Below are 18,012 nucleotides of genomic sequence, written 5' to 3'. Positions count from 1 at the left end.
CACTTTGACCTCATAGGCACATCCCACCGTGCATTGGGAACATCTCTTGTATTTATGTGTTATTATTCACAAGAGATGTTCCCAATGCATAGTAGGATGTGCTTGTGAGGTCGTTGTGAGGTGCCCTGCGTGAGAAACAGATCTCAATTCCATTTTGACGCTCCTAAATGTTAGAGATATGCTCTTTTATGTTTTTTCTAAGTAATGCTTGAGGATTGAAAGTGGCCTGAGTTGATAAGGATTTGGAGGGATTGGAATTTCATAGATGTCTTGCTAGTGTTGTTTTAACTTGTGAAGAGTGGGAAGCAAGTGATTGCAACAAAAAGAAAATAGAGAAAGTTTAATAGGGTATTTTGGTAATTTAATAGTTTTGACTTAACAGCAATGGGGTATTTGTCTAATAGTCAAAGTTTAAGGGGTCTTTGTTGCAAAAAAATAAAATATAGGGAGTCTTTGCCACTAACCCCATAGTACATGAGGGTCCATGTAATTTATCCTTTTTTAAAGGCAAATTAAAGGAACTCTTTGTCTTCACCCTACACATCCAGAGGGTCCATGTAATTTACCAATTTTTAAGGCAAATTGAAGGAACTCTTGCATCTTCACCTTACACATAGGTTTTAAAAATCAACTCAGAAAGAGAATTGTTTTCACTAACCGTATGGGGCATGGCTCAAATCGTAACATCATAGATAAAATAATAAATATAAATATCAAGGCTTAGTTTGGAAAGAGTACAAATACAAATACATACAAAATAGATACTAAAAACGGATAATTGACTTATTATTGTATAAGTCATAAAATTTAAATTTAATTATATAACATCAACTTATCTTTTATCTTTACATTGCACACATGCATACCATGGGACCTTATACTAATTAAATAATTATGCTTAATAATACAATTATTCAAAGCCCTAGTTCAATTGTGTTGTAGGCGCTTGCTACGCTGTACTCATATTTCCAAATTAGTTCAGATAGATTTAGATACAACCTATATCTAGTTTCAACAAAACTACCATTAGGCCTAGTTGCAATAGTCCTGCAAAAAGATGAAGATGCCTATGTACAATATTCACCACTCCTATCAAGCTCAGGCTCTTCAATATTTACCATTCATTTGTCTCAGGTGGAGTCCCACAGAAGATGAATATGCCTGAGAGCAGTTTACTCTGATAAAATGGAAGTAAACTTCATGTTATGAGTTCACGGAAATGCTATCAAGTTATCAAATTTCAAAGTATGCTTACACTTACATCAAAATGACTACAAAACCGCACTAAAATGCATACATATAACCCATCATGTGCATTATACGCAAGTGGCTCATATGCATGGGTGTGTTTATGCACGTCTAATAGGATGTCATAAGCTAGATGAAAATACACAAAAGTGAAACAAATCCAATTCATTTTGGTAATACATAATGTACATAAGAGTGGTCTTAGTGATGGGGACAAAGTATGGTGCATGTAATGCATGCATTGATTGACCATCTTAATGTTTTTATTTAGTGACTCAATCACTAGGTCGTCAACAACCTAACCCTAATCTTCGATGCATTTTTATCCCATACAAACATATTGAAATCAAACCATTGTTCATCTTTCTGCACGATGAATACATTTATTGTTGTTAGATCCCATATCTCCTAAAAGTAGGGGTGGGCCTTTCATGAGCTATTTGAGCTCAACTCATGAAAAGTTTGGCCCAGTTCAGTTTAAACCAAGTTTTGAGTCGAATTTGAGCCTGATATATAAACTCGTTTTCTAATTGAGCCGAAAGGGTTAAATACTTAAAGTACCTTTATGGTTTAGCAAATAGACAATAACTTACCCTGCTATTTAAAAAATTACTTAAAGTACCCATAAGTTTTTTGACAATGGACATCGTTGATAAATTTTGATGGAAAAAACAAAATATTGATGTTGCCATCTCATAATTTCAAAATATAACCCAACTGATGATTTTTTTCCAATAATAGTAAGGCATCTCATATACCATATTTGAACTCACCACTATCTTTTCCTTGTCACTTCGCTTCTCAAATTAGACTGTCACCCTTGGTTAGGAAGAAGATCCTCACGGTTTAGAAATCCGAAGAGATCTTAAATGCAACCAAGGTATGAACAACGTGTTCAGATTGTCTTTTGTGGTTTTTGTAATATGGTTTTGATCCAAAACTTGAGAGTATGATATCTTTAGGACTTTATTTAGTTTGACAGGTCGCTAATTTTCCCGGTTCTACAATATAGCTTTAATGCTCAACAGTAAAAGTTTGAATTCGGGCATTTTCAGTAGCAAGACAATATGACTTTAACATATTACACATGCTTATTTTTCTCTATAAATTTGGATACTCATAGCCTTTCTTTGATTGAATGACATGTAGAAAATGATATAGACATTTCATAAAGTTACTAGGCAAGCATTTTCCATATATTGTGTATTGGGTTTTAGCATTTTCTATTGTAAATACGATGTTCAATAATTCAAAATGATTTTTTTTCACTCGCTAGAGGAATATAATTTTAGATGCCAAAGAGTAGCTCCATTGAAAAGTATTTCAATTATTCAATATAGATCAATTGATGAAGCAATTTAGTTTAATATTCATTGGATTCCAGCCTGCATCATAAGTTGCGTAATTATATATGGAGATGGAATTGGGGTATGAAAGTAGTTTTAATTAAGTTATGGGTTTTATCACCATATAGATCTTATGCTTTGGACTTTGTAAGCCAATACCATTATTTGAAGTTTAAACAGGTCCACGGTAAAGACCTTGAAAGCTACATTGCTGCTCAAGTAAAACCTTGTTCTCATAGTTGAATATTAGTTCTAATAAATTATGGGTGTTGATATAATCGTTTTCGGCCACGTACCAATATTTTGTGATGTAAAATTTTTTGGCTAAGTACCTCGTCATTTGACCCGGTGGTGGCGTGCCTTAGTGATGAGCTACTTGGTGGTGAACTGCCTACTAGCGAACTGCTTGGTGGAGAACTGCCTGGGGCGAACTGCCCAGTGGTGAACTGCCTGGTGGCGAACTGCCTGGTGGCGAGCTCCCTGATGGCGAACTGCCTGGTGGCGAGCTGCTCAGTGGTGAACTGCCTGGTGGTGAACTGCCCGGTGGTGAACTGCTCGATGGCAAACTGCCCGGTGGCAAACTGCTCAGTGGCGAATTGCCTGGTGGTGAACTGCCAGGTGGCGAATTGCTTGGTGGCGAGCTGCTCGATGGCAAACTGCCTGGCGGAGAGCTATCTGGTGGCGAACTCCCTACTAGGCGGCCGGTGACTTAGAGAATGGTGGAGCTCCCTGGTGCAGCGCAATCCAACTGCCCTCAGCATGAGGTGGTCTTCTTTCCTTTGTAGGCAGTGGGAGCTGAGGGACCTACGAGAACTCCATCTTTTCCTCCTCTTTGTAGGCGGCGGGAGCGGAGGGACCTACGAGAACTCCATCTTTTCCTCCTCTTTGTAGGCAGCGGGAGCTGAGGGACCTGCGAGAATTGAATCAGAGGTCCCGGGGGTATTTTCCCGGCAGGGGCTCTCCGACGCTTAAGTTAGCACTCTTATTGTAGAGAGCTTTGAAGATAATATGAGAGAGCTAGAGAGCAGGGGTTACTTCCCTTTTTTCATCCCTCTCCCCTTTGGGGGGTGAGGTCTTTATATACCGGAGTCCTCGCGGGTTAGGTGGGTGAAAAGCCTCCAAACAGTAAGACTCGTCACATCCTGTCAGAACTAGGGTACGGGGGTGAACTCCTCGAGGTCGTCAGGCTGGCACTTGTGTCAGGCGGCAAGGTCGGCGCCTGGGCCGGGTTGTCAGGGGGGCACATGCGTCAGTCGGCGGGTCGATGTCTGGGCCAGGTCGTCAAGTTGGCGCCTGTGTCAGTCGGCGGGTCAATGTCTAGGTCAAGTCGTCAGGCAGGAGATCTTTATGCGATACGCCAAACTACTCCTATACCGAACTTCTCTACAAGTGGCGAGCTTCTTATAGCGAGCTATTTGGGGGCAAACTCCCTGTGGCGAGCTCTGCCGAACTGTTTGTGGCGAGCTCTGCCGAGCTGCCTGGCTCTTTGGTGAGCTCCCTGGTGAGCTACCGAGCTCGGGGGGGATGTACGTCGCCGAGTTTGTAGGTGGGCGTCTTATGGGCGGCTTGGCCGGATCATGTGCTAGGCTGGTCCAGGTCGCGTAGGCCGCGCGCAGTTCGCACAGGTTGCACGCAGGTCGCGCCAGGCCAGCCAGACTGGTGCCCGGGTGGGTCACCAACTTCGTAAGTTTGTTGGCTGGGTGTTTACCTAGTTGTCACGAGGTGCCACATGTCACAATTTCACTAGAGGGCCAAATCTGCCCTCATCAATAGCCCCCCACTCCCGAGCTGATAGTAACTCAGCGAAAGGAGTAGGTTTCTTTTGGCTCGAAAGTCGATGAGCTAGTAAGTGCTGATCCAATTACTAGTGTGACCTGTAGGCTTTGGGAGTGACTCGTAGTCTACTCTTCTTTGACTTTTGCCCGTGCCGGAGAGGCGACCGGGTCTTAAGTAGTAATGTGGCTCGTAGGCTTTGGCCTGCATCAGCTTCGTAATGTCGGTCACCTAACTTTAGGTTGCCAGCTCACACGGGAGCCTTGGAAGGCTCGACCGGTAAGGGCGCCTATGTAGTCAGTTGGCCGCCAACTCCTACGGAAGCCACGAAGAGGTCATCTTTTTAGGGATGACCTTGCGGAGAGGATTGATGTGGCATTATCTGAATTGAAAGTAAGGTTGGTAGAGCTACTTAGTCCGTTAGCTCCCTGCATAGTCTTTGAGTTCATAAAAATGTAAACTATAAAGCGGTAGCTAAAAAGTGAGGACTTAGCTTTGGTAAGATGAGAACTTAGCTTTTGTAGGATGAGAACTTTGCTTTTTGTAGCGTGTTCCCACAGACGGCGCCAATTGATGTAACCGTTTTTGGCCACGTATCAATGTTTTGTGATGTAAATTTTTTTGGCTAAGTACCTCGTCATTTGACTCGGTGGTGGCGTGCCTTAGTGATGAGCTACTTGGTGCTGAATTGCTTACTGGCGAACTGCTTGGTGGAGAACTGCCTGGGGGCGAACTGCCTGGTGGCGAACTGCCCGGTGGTGAACTGCCTGGTGGCAAGCTGCTCGGTGGTGAACTGTCCTGTGGCGAATTGCTCAGTGGTGAACTACTCGGTGGCGAACTTCCTGGTGGCAAACTACTCGGTGGTGAACTAACTGCTTGGTGGCAAGCTGCTCGGTGGCGAACTGCCTGGCGGAGAGCTACCTGGTGGCGAACTCCCTACTAGGCGCCCGGTGACTTAGAGAATGGTGGAGCTCTCTGGTGCGGCGCAATCCGACTACCCTCAGCATGAGGTGGTCTTCTTTCCTTTGTAGGTAGTGGGAGTTGAGGGACCTGCGAGAACTCCATCTTTTTCTTATCTACAAGTGGTGAAACTGCCTACTGGCGAACTGCTTGGTGGAGAACTGCCTGGTGGTGAGCTCCTTGGTGGCGAACTGCCTGGTGGCGAACTACCCGGTGGTGAGCTCCTTGGTGGCGAACTGCCTGGTGGCGAACTGCTTGGTGGCGAACTGCCTAGTGGTGAACTGCCCGGTGGTGAACTGTTCGGTGGTGAACTGCCTGGTGGTGAACTACCCGGTGGCGAGCTGCTCAGTGGCGAACTGCTTGGCGGAGAGCTACCTGGTGGCGAACTCCCTACTAGGCGGCCGATGACTTAGAGAATGGTGGAGCTCCCTGGTGCAGCGCAATCCGACTGCCCTCAGCATGAGGTGGTCTTCTTTCCTTTGCAGGTAGTGGGAGCTGCGGGACTTGCGAGAACTCCATCTTTTCCTCCTCTTTGTAGGCGGTGGGAGTTGAGAGACCTGCGAGAACTCCATCTTTTCCTCCTCTTTGTAGGCAGCGGGAGCTGAGGGACCTGCGAGAACTGAATCAGAGGTCCCGGGGGTATTTTCCTGGCGGGGCTCTCCGACGCTTAAGTTAGCACTCTTATTGTAGAGAGCTTTGAAGATAATATGAGAGAGCTAGAGAGCAGGGTTACTTCCCTTTTTTCATCCCTCTCCCCTTTGGGGGGTGAGGTCTTTATATACCGGAGTCCTTGCGGGTTAGGTGGGTGAAAAGCCTCCAAACGGTAAGACTCGTCACATCCTGTCAGAACCGGGGTACGGTGGTGAACTCCTCGAGGTCGTCAGGTTGGCGCTTGTGTCAGGCGGCCAGGTCGGCGCCTGAGCCGGGTTGTCAAGGGGGCGCCTGCGTCAGTCGGCGGGTCGGTGTCTGGGCCAGGTCGTCAGGTTGGCGCCTGTGTCAGTCGGCGGGTCAGTGTCTAGGTTAGGTCGTCAGGCAGGAGATCTTTATGCGATACGCCAAACTACTCCTGTACTGAACTTCTCTACAAGTGGCGAGCTGCTTATAGCGAGCTATCTGGGGGCGAACTCCCTGTGCCGAGCTGCGTGTGGCGAGCTCTGCCGAGTTGCCTGGTTCTTTGGCAAGCTCCCTAGTGAGCTATCGAGCTCGGGGGGGATGTACGCCGCTGAGTTTGTCGGTGGGCATCTTATGGGTGGCTTGGCCGGATCATGTGCTAGGGTAGTCCAAGTTGCGTAGGCCGCATGCCAGGCCGCGCGCAGGCCGCGCACAGTTCGCGCGGGCCACGCGCCAGGCCAAGCGCAAGTCGCGCAGGTGCGCGTCAGGCTGCGCGCCAGGCCCCACGCAGTTTGCGTGAGCCGCACGTTAGGCCGCGCGCAGGTCGCGCCAGGCCGGCCAAATTGGTGCCCGAGTGAGTCACCAACTTTGTAAGTTTGTTGACTGGGTGTTTACCTAGCTGTCACGAGGTGCTACGTGTCACAATTTCAGTGGAGGGCCAAATCTGCCCTTATCAGGCGTGTTTGGATGTTTTATTTTTTAGAGGATAATTTTTATTGCTTATTGACATGCGAGATGAATATTTTGTGGCTTCTTAACTTTTCATATGAATTTGTAAATTTTATTGCGGGATTTGATGCCTGGAGGTGTAAATTCCCTAGTACATGCATTCTAAACATAAATTGGCTTTGTTTTGAAGGAGTTCAAATACAATTATGTTCATTGTAATTGCAAGGCTTATTCGTGGTTTCTTCTTATCGAGCATCCCTTTCCACAATAGGATGGAACCCTTCATCTTTCATGGTAATTTATCCTAGTTCATGTAATGTTCTTTTATCAATAATGGTAGGGGAGGATTTTGTCCATTGCCAAAAAATTTAAGGGTCTTTAAATAATTTTTAAAAATAGGCTAACTTTTTGTCTATTTACCATAAACCATAGGAGTACTTAAGGTATTTAACCTATTGGAAATATGTCCTTTACAAATTTGTTAAATTCATAGGAAGATATTCCCAAATGTGTGACCATATGCGTGGACTCTGGATTCCCATGCAAAAGTGCATGTAGAGTTTTTGATTTCAGAGAATCCAATTGCACTGGGTGTCCCATACTTTGAGGGTATTTACAAAGGTTTTACTTTCTCCCAAGCTTGTATATTATCATTCATTGAAAGATATTTCTGTTTTTTTGATAGAACCAACCTTCAATGCAAGGTGGGATGAACCAGAGAAAAAATCATGCGCACCGGGCTGGTTTGTGAAGTTGGTGCGAAGCACTCTATGAGGAGGATCAGAAAACAAATACAGCTGTGCCTTACAATCACATTGAAAACTATTGAGATATTCCCGATGTACGGCTGTAGTGCCTTGTGGATGGCAACAGGTTCGGATTAAATCGTTCAATTGCATTTGATTTGTGAGAAGTCCCATATATAAAAGACTTTTACCCAAAATATGAGACATATATGACCAGATCCGAATTCGGAGTCTCGGAGAGGATCACCGCAAGGCCGCAAGGGTTCGCATTAGCAAGCCACTCGCGCACAGGTAACAACGCACGCGGTGGATTTTAGGGGTCGTTAACTCGTTGTATCCGCTAATCGCGAAACGTGAAGGATCTGGCGAGAGTTTGCCAACAAAGGGATTTCAGTCTCAATTTCCACCCTATAAACCTATCAGATACTTGCAACCAAGAGAAGTCCGTAAACTACGACAGGAACAGAATTACTAGATTCGTTGTTCTCTATTGTTCAGCTCGTGCAAACCCTAAGAAGGTCCGTCTTCGCGCCTCCGATCTGTGTATTGATTAATTCGAAAATCTGTATTCTCGTCACGCCTTTCAGTTTGAGTTTCGTTTTTTCTGCACTTTTTGGCATCGTCTTCCTCCGAACATCAGACTCCCCTACTTGTTTTCATGGTGAAATCCATAATAGGCTTGAAAAATTCAAATAGAACCAGTGGGACTTCTGTTTTCTTATCCCTTTTCTTTGGAACTTCCAATCAGTCTAAGTTTGGACTTTTCTGTCCTGCGGTTCTATTTACAATGTCCTTTAAAAAAAATCTTGCGACTTTATTAGATGCGTGTTCGTGGCGGAATGCCAAAGGTTTTAGCTCGCACTTTGTTTACTTTAGTGTTAAAATTTCAGGTTTGTTGTTTGGTTCACTGTAACTATTAATGTTTTGAACTTTGAATATATTTGTTTGTATTCTTTTTATGTAAGCTTATTTTTTTCCCTTCTAATTATTGTTCCCCTGAATGTATATCATACAAGTAAAAGTTCGACTCAAGATTTGGTTTGTAAAGTGTCGAAGCTTAGAATTTCCTCATATTCACGGCTTAACGCCATTGTATCTAAGAAAAACTACTTGGATTTCCTGTTCCAGTGCTTGGTGGTTTATTTGTTTTTCCACTAGCTTTCTACTCAAGCAATATGGTCATTATGGGCATTTTTTATCTGTCAGGTAATTACATGAATTAATGGGAGCATGATTTGTGCTCTCCTAGACTCTTAATAATTGGAAATAACAAGTTGCAATGTACGCAAGGAGGTTCAAGTGTAGATATCAGAGATGGAATTACGCATTTCAGCCATCCAAATATTTGATCAGGCCAAACCAGCGGGAATTCTCCCATTCTCGGTCTTATAACAAAACAGTTGCATATGAAAACCACCACCCACGGCATAGGCTGTTCCAAAATCTTCTGCCGAGTCCTGTCCCATCGCCTGGTGTCCCCATTCGGTGTTGTACAGTTCTCCATGGGAAGTTCTGTACCTCCTGGGGGCATGGCACATCAAGGTTCTACAGCTCTGAAGGTGACGGAAGAAATGCAAGTGAAGATAATTGTGCACCAATAAAAGACCAAGCTAACTTTGACAAGGGGAAGTCACGGCAGAAAAATGTCAGAGCAGATGTGAGACACTTTGATGAGCATGCTCAGCTTGGGGAACAAGATCAGAAGGATTGGCTCAACAGAGAGAAATTATCTATTGAGAGTAAAAAGAAGGAGTCACCTTTTCTGTCCAGAAGGGAACGGTTTAGAAATGAGTTCTTGCGGAGGGTGGTTCCATGGGAAAAAATTACCCTTTCATGGGAAACTTTTCCCTATTATATTCAGTAATCACTGCACCATTATGTTTCTTGTTTTTCCTTGTTTTGTTCTGTTATATCCATGTCTGTTGTAGTAGAAAATTGCAAGTTTTTTGTTTTTTGTTTTTTTTTTTTGTTACAGTGAGCACACAAAAAGTTTGTTAGTGGAATGTGCTGCTTCCCATTTGAAACATAAGAAGTTTACTATGGCTTATGGTTCCCGTTTGAAGTCTTCAAGTGGGAGAATACTGCTTCAGAGCATCCCAGGTTGTTTAATGAGTTATTGACCAATGCCAATAGACAGTTATCCTGTAAATGTACAATGCTAGTTCATATTACCATTGAATTGTCACTCAGCTTTTGTTTGGATAATGGTTGTTGTCTACAGGAACTGAGCTTTATCGAGAACGATTGGTTAGAGCACTTGCACGGGACTTACAAGTTCCATTACTGGTTCTTGATAGCAATGTTCTTGCTCCTTATGTAAGCTAGGAAATGACCTTTAAGATTTTATTTTAATTCAGATCTCCATTGTTCATTTCCCTTAGAAATTAAAGAAGGACAATAACATAGAACACTATTCTTGTAAATTTGGTGAAGGATTTTGGTGAGGAATGCACATCAGAGATTGAATCAGATGATGATAATGCAGAATCAGGAGAAGAGTGTAGTTCAGAATCAGAGGTTGAGGATGAAAATGATGCAGGGAATGAAGAAGATTGGACAAGCAGTGGCGAGGTGAAATCAGATAGTAGTGATGATGAAGTTGATTTGCAGGCATCTGCTGAAGCTCTCAAGAAGCTTGTTCCATACAGTCTGGAAGAGTTTGAGAAGGTAAGTGGTATCTACAACATCTACTGCATATGAGTAGAGTAGTCGGTAAATGCTGCTGTTGACTGCATGTCTACCTGCTTGTCTATTTGCCTCTTTGTTGGTCACTCTTTGCAATAACCTCTCAAAGACTCTCTCTCTCTCTCTCTCCCCCTTTTCCTTTCTGAAGAGCTATCAAAAAGAGAACAAAAGAATGTTTAAAACTTGCCTAATCTCTGAGTACATGCTTGTACCATCCAATGGCTTCTGATAGAGAAGATAAAAAAAGCAGAACTGTTGTGATTAGCATTTCAGATGGCTTAACTACAGGTTTTTCTACTTCACCATGTTCCCATCTCTTACTGTCATTCCTGGTGCTTTTATCAGTAACAGATCAAATGAGATTTTATTAAAATAAGAGAAAACAGAAACATAGAAGAGTAGCTGCATCCATAATCTTTCCTCATAAACATATAAAAGCAATTATAATGACCTTAAAATTGCCCACCTCCCAAGGTAGACCCTGTCATAAGTCTACCCTGTTGGCACTTCCCTTTACTAATTGACTCTGCTGAAGAGTTGGCTGATCTTGAAATCCATCTGAACAAGGTTTTCATGCTGGTTTTCAGTGATCTTGCCTTTCTTAATGTATGTAGATATGCCCATGATCCTACTTCATGCCCCCATGGATCTCCTTCGGTAGTCAAATCGAGGTGTTAATGATATTGGGTTGTTTATTAAGTACATTATATAGTAACACCGTATTTTTCTTATTCTTGATATTTTTGTTAGAGAGTCTCTGGAGAATCTGAAGGAACCTCTGAATCTGTGAAGTCAGATGCTGTTGAGCCTCCACAACAATCAAAACGACCACTTAAAAAAGGTAACCTTCTTTTTTCCCCTTAATACTGTTATCATATTTGGATTTTAATGGTTTACAATATTTTTAGCACATTATAAAAGCTGTAGTTCCTGAAGATTGTGCTCTCTGGCTTTAATTGCATATCCAGCCAGATTGTTCGGGTCTCAAAAGTTGAGGAGTTCTGAAGGCCCTTGGTTTGAAATATGAGAACTAGGCTCAAAATGGACACCAGTGGCGCAGAATATTCTGAAAACTGAACTCAAATAAACAATAAACTCAAACCAAGGGACAATCAACTTAGGGGCCATTTGATAACTGCTGAAGTGGCTTAACTGAATGATTATCACTTTGTCTTTTAGTGCATAAGAGGTTGCGAAGCTCCTTAATGGTGAAGCTGAAGTTTGGTTGATTCTTATGCCCTTGAATATTTTATTATTTAATTATTTATCCATTAAATGACAAAGCAATAAGCCATTCAATTAGCCATTTCATTTGTTATCAAACAGCCACTTAGATTGCTAAGCACTTGTGTCATCCATGCCGTATCTCAACTATATGGGGTCGGCTACATGAAAGCTGTTTCACTAATCCATTCTATTTAAAGCCATATCCACTGTTAAATCATTAGTGCTTAAATCATTTCTTGACTATACTAAGCACTTGCATAGCGTATGTATATACATGTATAGTCATATATGAACCAACATTAATTTCTTGACCATACCATAAACCAATATGATATTCTAAACCATTCATTGTATTTGGAGATAAAGTGTTCCTGTATTGTTATGCTCATGCAAACACTTATGTTACTAAAACCATCTACTTGATGAAAACTAAAAAGTTTGTCATATGGTTTGATGATCTCCAATGAATGGTTTAGAGTATTATATTGATTTATGGTATTGCGAAGTGATTACGTTGGGTTTAGAATATCTTGACTCAAATAAAGAATTGGCTCAAAGATCAATCAACATAGAACATAAATTGCTATGTACTTATGTATACATGTATATATGAACCAATATGATAGTCTTCATCCATTCCATTTGGAGACTATTGATCTCTACAATGATATGAACCGAATTTTCATCAAGTAACATAGGAGCATTAATTTATGTGTTTTTGACTGATTAATACACTTAGATATTAAATGCTGAATCAGCACCATCTATGTTGTGCCACCACCACATGATGGATGACTGGCCATATTCACTTAAAGCTTAGGTTTGTCATAAAATGTTATCATGTTGAGAACATGCTGATGTCTGTCATCATAGGAGGACGGTGGAAGAAACTTAAGACATAATAGAGAGTGGAGAGTTTAACTCTATTCTAATTTGTCATATTGTTAGACATAACTTGCCAGCTCCGAAGTTGACTCTTCATTTTCTGAGTTTGACTCCATTCCCAAGGATGAGGAGCCAAGTCATGGCAAAGAGTCAAAATATGCATGCCTCATCTAAGTCAAGAGACTGAATCTTCCAAATCAAGTGATCAACTTCTATGGGTCATGTCATAACTGCTTCATTCCTTTGAGTCAAGTGACTGACTGCTTTGAAATGAAGTAAATTATGACTAATTTAAGAACATTCTAGGGTACAGAGACAGGTCTCATGTACAGTACCATGAAACATTGTAGAGCTGCAAAATTGCAAATGTTGCAATTCTCTCACTGGAGTGTTTCATGATACTGCTACTGAGGAACATGTGTTTGTGCTTTAGGATGATGATTTAGAATTTAGTATATCTAATTATGCTTTGGTATTAGTAGATTAGTTGTTATTTTTGTTTGTATTTTGATTCATGCTTATGGGAGCATAAGAACTTACCGATCATCTTTTTTTTTTGAAATGTGCAAAGAATAGCTCCTGATTATAATATTATCACCTATTTATAATTCGTGTATCATGTGGTTCAAAGATTGTGACATAGCTCCCCAAATTAAGTCTATGACTCTTGAATCTACTGCACTTCTAGGCTTCATGAACCAAGCCAACTTACCAAGTTAATCAGATATGATGTTAAATTCCCCGAAAGATTAGGGTTTGATGAAATGTATTTTTACTTCTCTTAAAGCTTAAATTTCTCTACAAATGATCTCGCATGTGACAGCTTATTTTGAGACGCCTAAAGGAGGATTACCTAGGGAGAAAGGGCAGGAACAACTTCATTGAGATGAAACTTCATGTCATACTAAAATGACAACAAATATTTAGTTAAAGGATTTAACCCCTTGATTATGAGGAGATTGAAGGTGATAAACAAGATATTTCCCTTTTTGTATTTTTTTTGTTAAGTACATTTCCTTTTTTAAGCTTCCAAAATAGCTTCTAATAATTTCCAATTACATTCAAAAAAGAAAAGAAAATTCATCCGAATTTAACATAAAAATAATACAGTGTATAATGTTCCAGAAAACACCAATTTAGAATATGGATTTTTTTTGGGTCAATAAAAAAAGATTTCATTAATAAATAAAAAGGTGGTGTACAAAGGGAGGAGATAACCTCTCTTATCTCCTCCAAGCAAGAGAAAGACAGAAAAAGATAACCTCTCTTATCTCCTCCAAGCAAGAAAAAGACAGAAAAAGTTACATGTGAGCCCAAAACAAGTTCTCCCTATTCACCCCTTGCTTTGCTAGCCCATCAGCAAGGGAGTTAGCACATCTCTTAACCCAAACTACTTTAACTTCCATGTCTTTTGTCAGCCATTGGAATTCTTCTTCTCATTGCTGTATAGCCACAAACCATTTTTATCTCCTTTCAGTCATTCTATCACTAGGTTGGAGTCTCCTTCAATGATCAACTTCCTCAACATTAAGTCCTTGGCTCTTTGTACACCTTCTAAAGCCGCCAAAATCTCAGCTCTAAGAGAATTACCCTCTTCAATTGGGCCTGAGAACAAGGCAATTATAATCCCATTCTCATCCCTTAAAACACCCCCAATACCCGAATGCCCTGGGTTGCCAATACTACTCCCATAAAAAATCATTTTGTAAAATCCACTTGGGGGAGGGTACCAAACTGAAGCTGAAGCCTCCTGAATCGGGGATGAAAAAGCAATTTCTTTCCACTTTCTTGACAGATCATATATAGAAAAATTGTTGAAGATATCCAAAGATGTAATCCAATGGAATACCCTGACGCAAATCACCTCCTGAATAGTTTCCTTGTTCCTCTTCTTTCCTGAGGATAATCTGGAGTTCCTTTCTTCCCAAATAGTCCAAATAACAGCAGCCCTTACACAACACCACATTATTCTTCCTCTTTTCTTTTGCAATCTGAAGAAAGGAGCAAACAAGCTTTTCACATCTGATGGGGGGCCCACATGCTTTCAAACAAAGAAGAAAACCATTCCCACCTTGTCGACCTAGTAGAACAAACCAATTACTTAACCACCTATGCAGTTTAGAAGAAACAATGTTCCTAAAATGCATCGATTCAAGTTGAAATATGATAGATTTTCCTGAAGCCTACCATAACCTTCTATTTTCCTTTTCTTTTTCATCTTTCCTTAGTCAATTCCATTACCTACCACTACCAGAAAAAGAATAGAGATATTAGAGACTCTGAGCAGAATTTCATCAGCTTACTCCTTTATTTCTGCTTCTTTATTTCATAACTCTCTCTCTCTCAAAAAGAAACCTCAAAAAAATTCTTAACATGCATTATGGTTCTATTTATGTGTTTTATAATTTGTTTACAGGGGATCGGGTGAAATACATTGGGCCTTCTGTACATGTGCAGGCAGATAACAGGTTTTTCACATTTCTTCTGATTCTATTTGTATTTGTCATGGATGATTGTTTTATGATCTTTATAGTTCTAAAACCATTGACACTTGTCTACCAAAACAGATTCATTTGTTGGGGCCATTATTCTTCTGTACTGATTGGATAAACTATACACCTTGGATGACATTCTTTTTTTGTTCATAGTGCTGAACCTTTGAACTTTTGTTTTTGCAATTGTCCGGTTTGTATAGACATTTGTTTTCCTCATCTGATGGGAAGTTAAGTGGATGACATCATGTATTTCTAATTTTCTTTACCTTAATCTATCATCCAATGTTCTGAAACTGGTAATCGTATCGTACATAGTAAAGGGGTTTGAATCGTATCGTAAATCGTAAGATTTTTTCTTATTTTTTCAAAAGCTGTTAAAAACCCTAAAGTATACCTAAATCTCTCAAAAAAATAGAAAAAATGACTTTGCACAAGCTTTCTAACCCATAAACATCTTATAACTATATAGTAATGACAGAGTTATAGTTACACTAGCGTCAATAAAAAGCAATATCTTTAATTATCTTGATATGAAATATGAATGAACCACTATTTTTTAAAAGGAACCATTATGTTTTCTAGAGTCTAGAAGTATAGAGTCTTGTTTCTATTGTTTTAAATTTTAACTTTCAACTTTCAAGTGTTCAACAAAGTAACAAACTATGCACAACAAGTCATCAGTTAATAATTATCCATACAATTTATATAATAGTGGGGCAAACACTACAAATGAAAATTATACAACTAAAGAAATTAATTTATCTGAAATTAATGAATATAAAGAGATATCATGTGTATAGAACTATGGATGAATTTTAATTCAACTTAAAAAAATCAAATTTTAAAGTCTAAGTGCTTCATGAATCATAATCTAATTTCAAGGAGGAAGGAAAATATAAACAAGGGAAAAATGAAGAGAAAAAAGAATGGGACAACATCTCTGTTTTAATATGAGTAATGAAAGAAAGAAAACAAACGAACCCTGTTAAGAGTGAACAAACAGAATATATCCCTGTTTTTTCATAAAAAATGAGAGTGAATATAATAGAATGGAACATGTTTTAACATTAGCAAAAAGGAAAAAAAGGAAGCTATTTTTGCACAATAGAAAGTAACCTGTTTTAACCTACAAAGTGCAAATTCATCTCTGTTTTTGCATAATACAGTTTTATTTTATGTGTATAAAAGAATGAAAAATGGGGATGGAGCCCTGTTTTGTGATTAGAAAAAGGGTGAGGGGAATATATCAGGACTAAAGCCCTATTTTCATGCAAGAAAACAAGTAAAAATATTGGGGAAAAGCCCCTGTTTATGCAATGGAAAAAGGGTGAAAAGTAAAAGGGTGGAGACCCTGTTTTTATGCAAAAAAAATCAAGATAAAATATTATGAAGCAAGGGGGAAATATTATGAAACTAGGTACCCCTAGCTTTCATGTAAAAATGAATGAAAAACATGGGATGGAGCCCCCGTTTTCATGCCAAAAAACGATTGAAACAAATGGGGCGGGAGTCCTTGTTTTAATGCCAAAACACCGACTGAAATAAATAGGGCGGAGCCCCTGTTTTTATGCCAAAAAAGCAACTGAAATAAAGGAGAAGAAAGAAGACAAGAAGAAAGGAGGAAGAGGAGGAGTGGGAAGAAGAAAGAAAGAAAGAAAACCATGTATAGATAATATAAAAACAGTAGAAATCTCTCAAAACAATACAAACCATGTACAGATAATAGTAGAAATCCCTCACCTTTCAACGCAGACAAGTAGAGGAGGTTTGGAGTTTCACCGAAACAATGGCCATTTAATCTTAAGTTAAGCTTTCAAACTCTAATCATATGAATCATCCAAGAATCAAGATTTATGATTTACACTAGTGATTTGCTTACAAATCGTACGATTTATATATACGATTTGTATCATTTTAGCCCCGATTCGATTTGAATCATATGATTCAAATCGTGAATCGCACTTGAAAACATTGCTATGATCTGAAAACCATAATTGTACCTAAAATTGTAAGTTTTTTTTCTCTGACACTTGTTAAGAGAAAATATTAAAAATACTAAAAACATGGAAAAATGAAACTATACCCCATTTTTAGCCCACATCCACCACGCTCACTATTGCTACCACCTAATTTACCACTAGTACTAACGAGCTATATTTTAGGGGCCATTACTTGGTGTAATGGTAAAATCTAGGGTGGCAAGCATGAGAAATGTGAGTTTGAGTCAGAGAGCGGCCAGTTTGTGCATAAAAATGCCAAGGGTTAGGACTGTATCCAGTCTACCCATCCCTAGACCCTAGATAGCTGGGATATGGTTGGTAAAACTACTTCTGAATTTGTCTTTTCGATGTGCTGAAGTTCTATTAATTGATACTTCATTTTAAGATTATTTTCTGATGCAGTTTTGTGTTACATTACATGCTGATAAAAGTGCCAGTTTTATAGTTTTTTTGATGAATAAAGCACCAATTTTATATTATAGACTGGAATGTAATTATCTGGTCATTTTTTTTTTAGTTTGTAAATTGTAGTTTCCTAGGTGATGACATGAAAGGTGAAATAGAAGCTTCTTTGCTGCTGTATTCAGTCTAGAATTTAGGGGTATGTTGTTGTCATTGTTGGGGTCGAAGAATATCTTATCCAACTTCTGGAAAGATGACAGCATTGACTTACTAGCTAGGCTGGTTGTTATAGGAGGTCACTTGGCTGGTGTATCTGTTCAAAATCCTTATTCATTATCTCATCCCCCATGAAATATGACTTCACCAAAGCCTAATTGACATATACATTTCATCACAGGATCATATTGGGGAAAATACCGACTAATGGTGGTCCAACAAGTGCTTATACCATTATTCGTGGCAGGTGGGTTGGTAAGTCTTCCTGATATATAGAGGAGAACAGTTGGGTTGAGTGTTAAATGGCCTCTTCACATTTTCTTGAAACTGCATCTATTACTAATGCTTCCTTTTTCCTTTTTTCTGTGAGGATCTATGGTGATTTCCTTTTATTCTTTGGTAGTCTTTAGTGGTGATATGATGATTCTGAGGGACTACTATAGACTCTCAAGAGCTAAGGTTATATGGT

General features: G+C 40.0%; 1 protein-coding gene across 4 annotated transcripts in view; it reads left to right on the top strand.

Annotated features, from left to right (window-relative positions):
• The first annotated feature begins 7,746 nt into the window (after positions 1-7,746).
• The window catches only part of LOC148851461 (uncharacterized), a 48,588-nt gene continuing 38,322 nt past the window's right edge, over positions 7,747-18,012 (top strand). The window contains exons 1-8 of one of the 4 annotated variants that reach the window (XM_088943766.1): positions 7,747-8,151; positions 8,840-9,493; positions 9,609-9,733; positions 9,855-9,949; positions 10,067-10,300; positions 11,069-11,159; positions 14,847-14,898; positions 17,725-17,790. In XM_088943766.1, coding sequence (XP_088799892.1) covers positions 8,913-9,493; positions 9,609-9,733; positions 9,855-9,949; positions 10,067-10,300; positions 11,069-11,159; positions 14,847-14,898; positions 17,725-17,790 — 1,244 coding nt within the window. In that variant the 5' untranslated portion in view covers positions 7,747-8,151; positions 8,840-8,912. Of the gene's footprint in view, positions 8,524-8,839; positions 9,494-9,608; positions 9,734-9,854; positions 9,950-10,066; positions 10,301-11,068; positions 11,160-14,846; positions 14,899-17,724; positions 17,791-18,012 lie in introns of all 4 variants that reach the window. The other 3 variants (XM_088943767.1, XM_088943768.1, XM_088943770.1) reach the window with 3 other exon arrangements.

This window comes from Nelumbo lutea, chromosome 5 (assembly GCF_056320005.1).
Source record: "Nelumbo lutea isolate HS-2025 chromosome 5, American lotus-T2T, whole genome shotgun sequence".
Taxonomy (NCBI): Eukaryota; Viridiplantae; Streptophyta; class Magnoliopsida; order Proteales; family Nelumbonaceae; genus Nelumbo; species Nelumbo lutea.
Note: the sequence above shows the minus strand (reverse complement) of the source record. Positions and strands in the feature narration are given on the sequence as shown.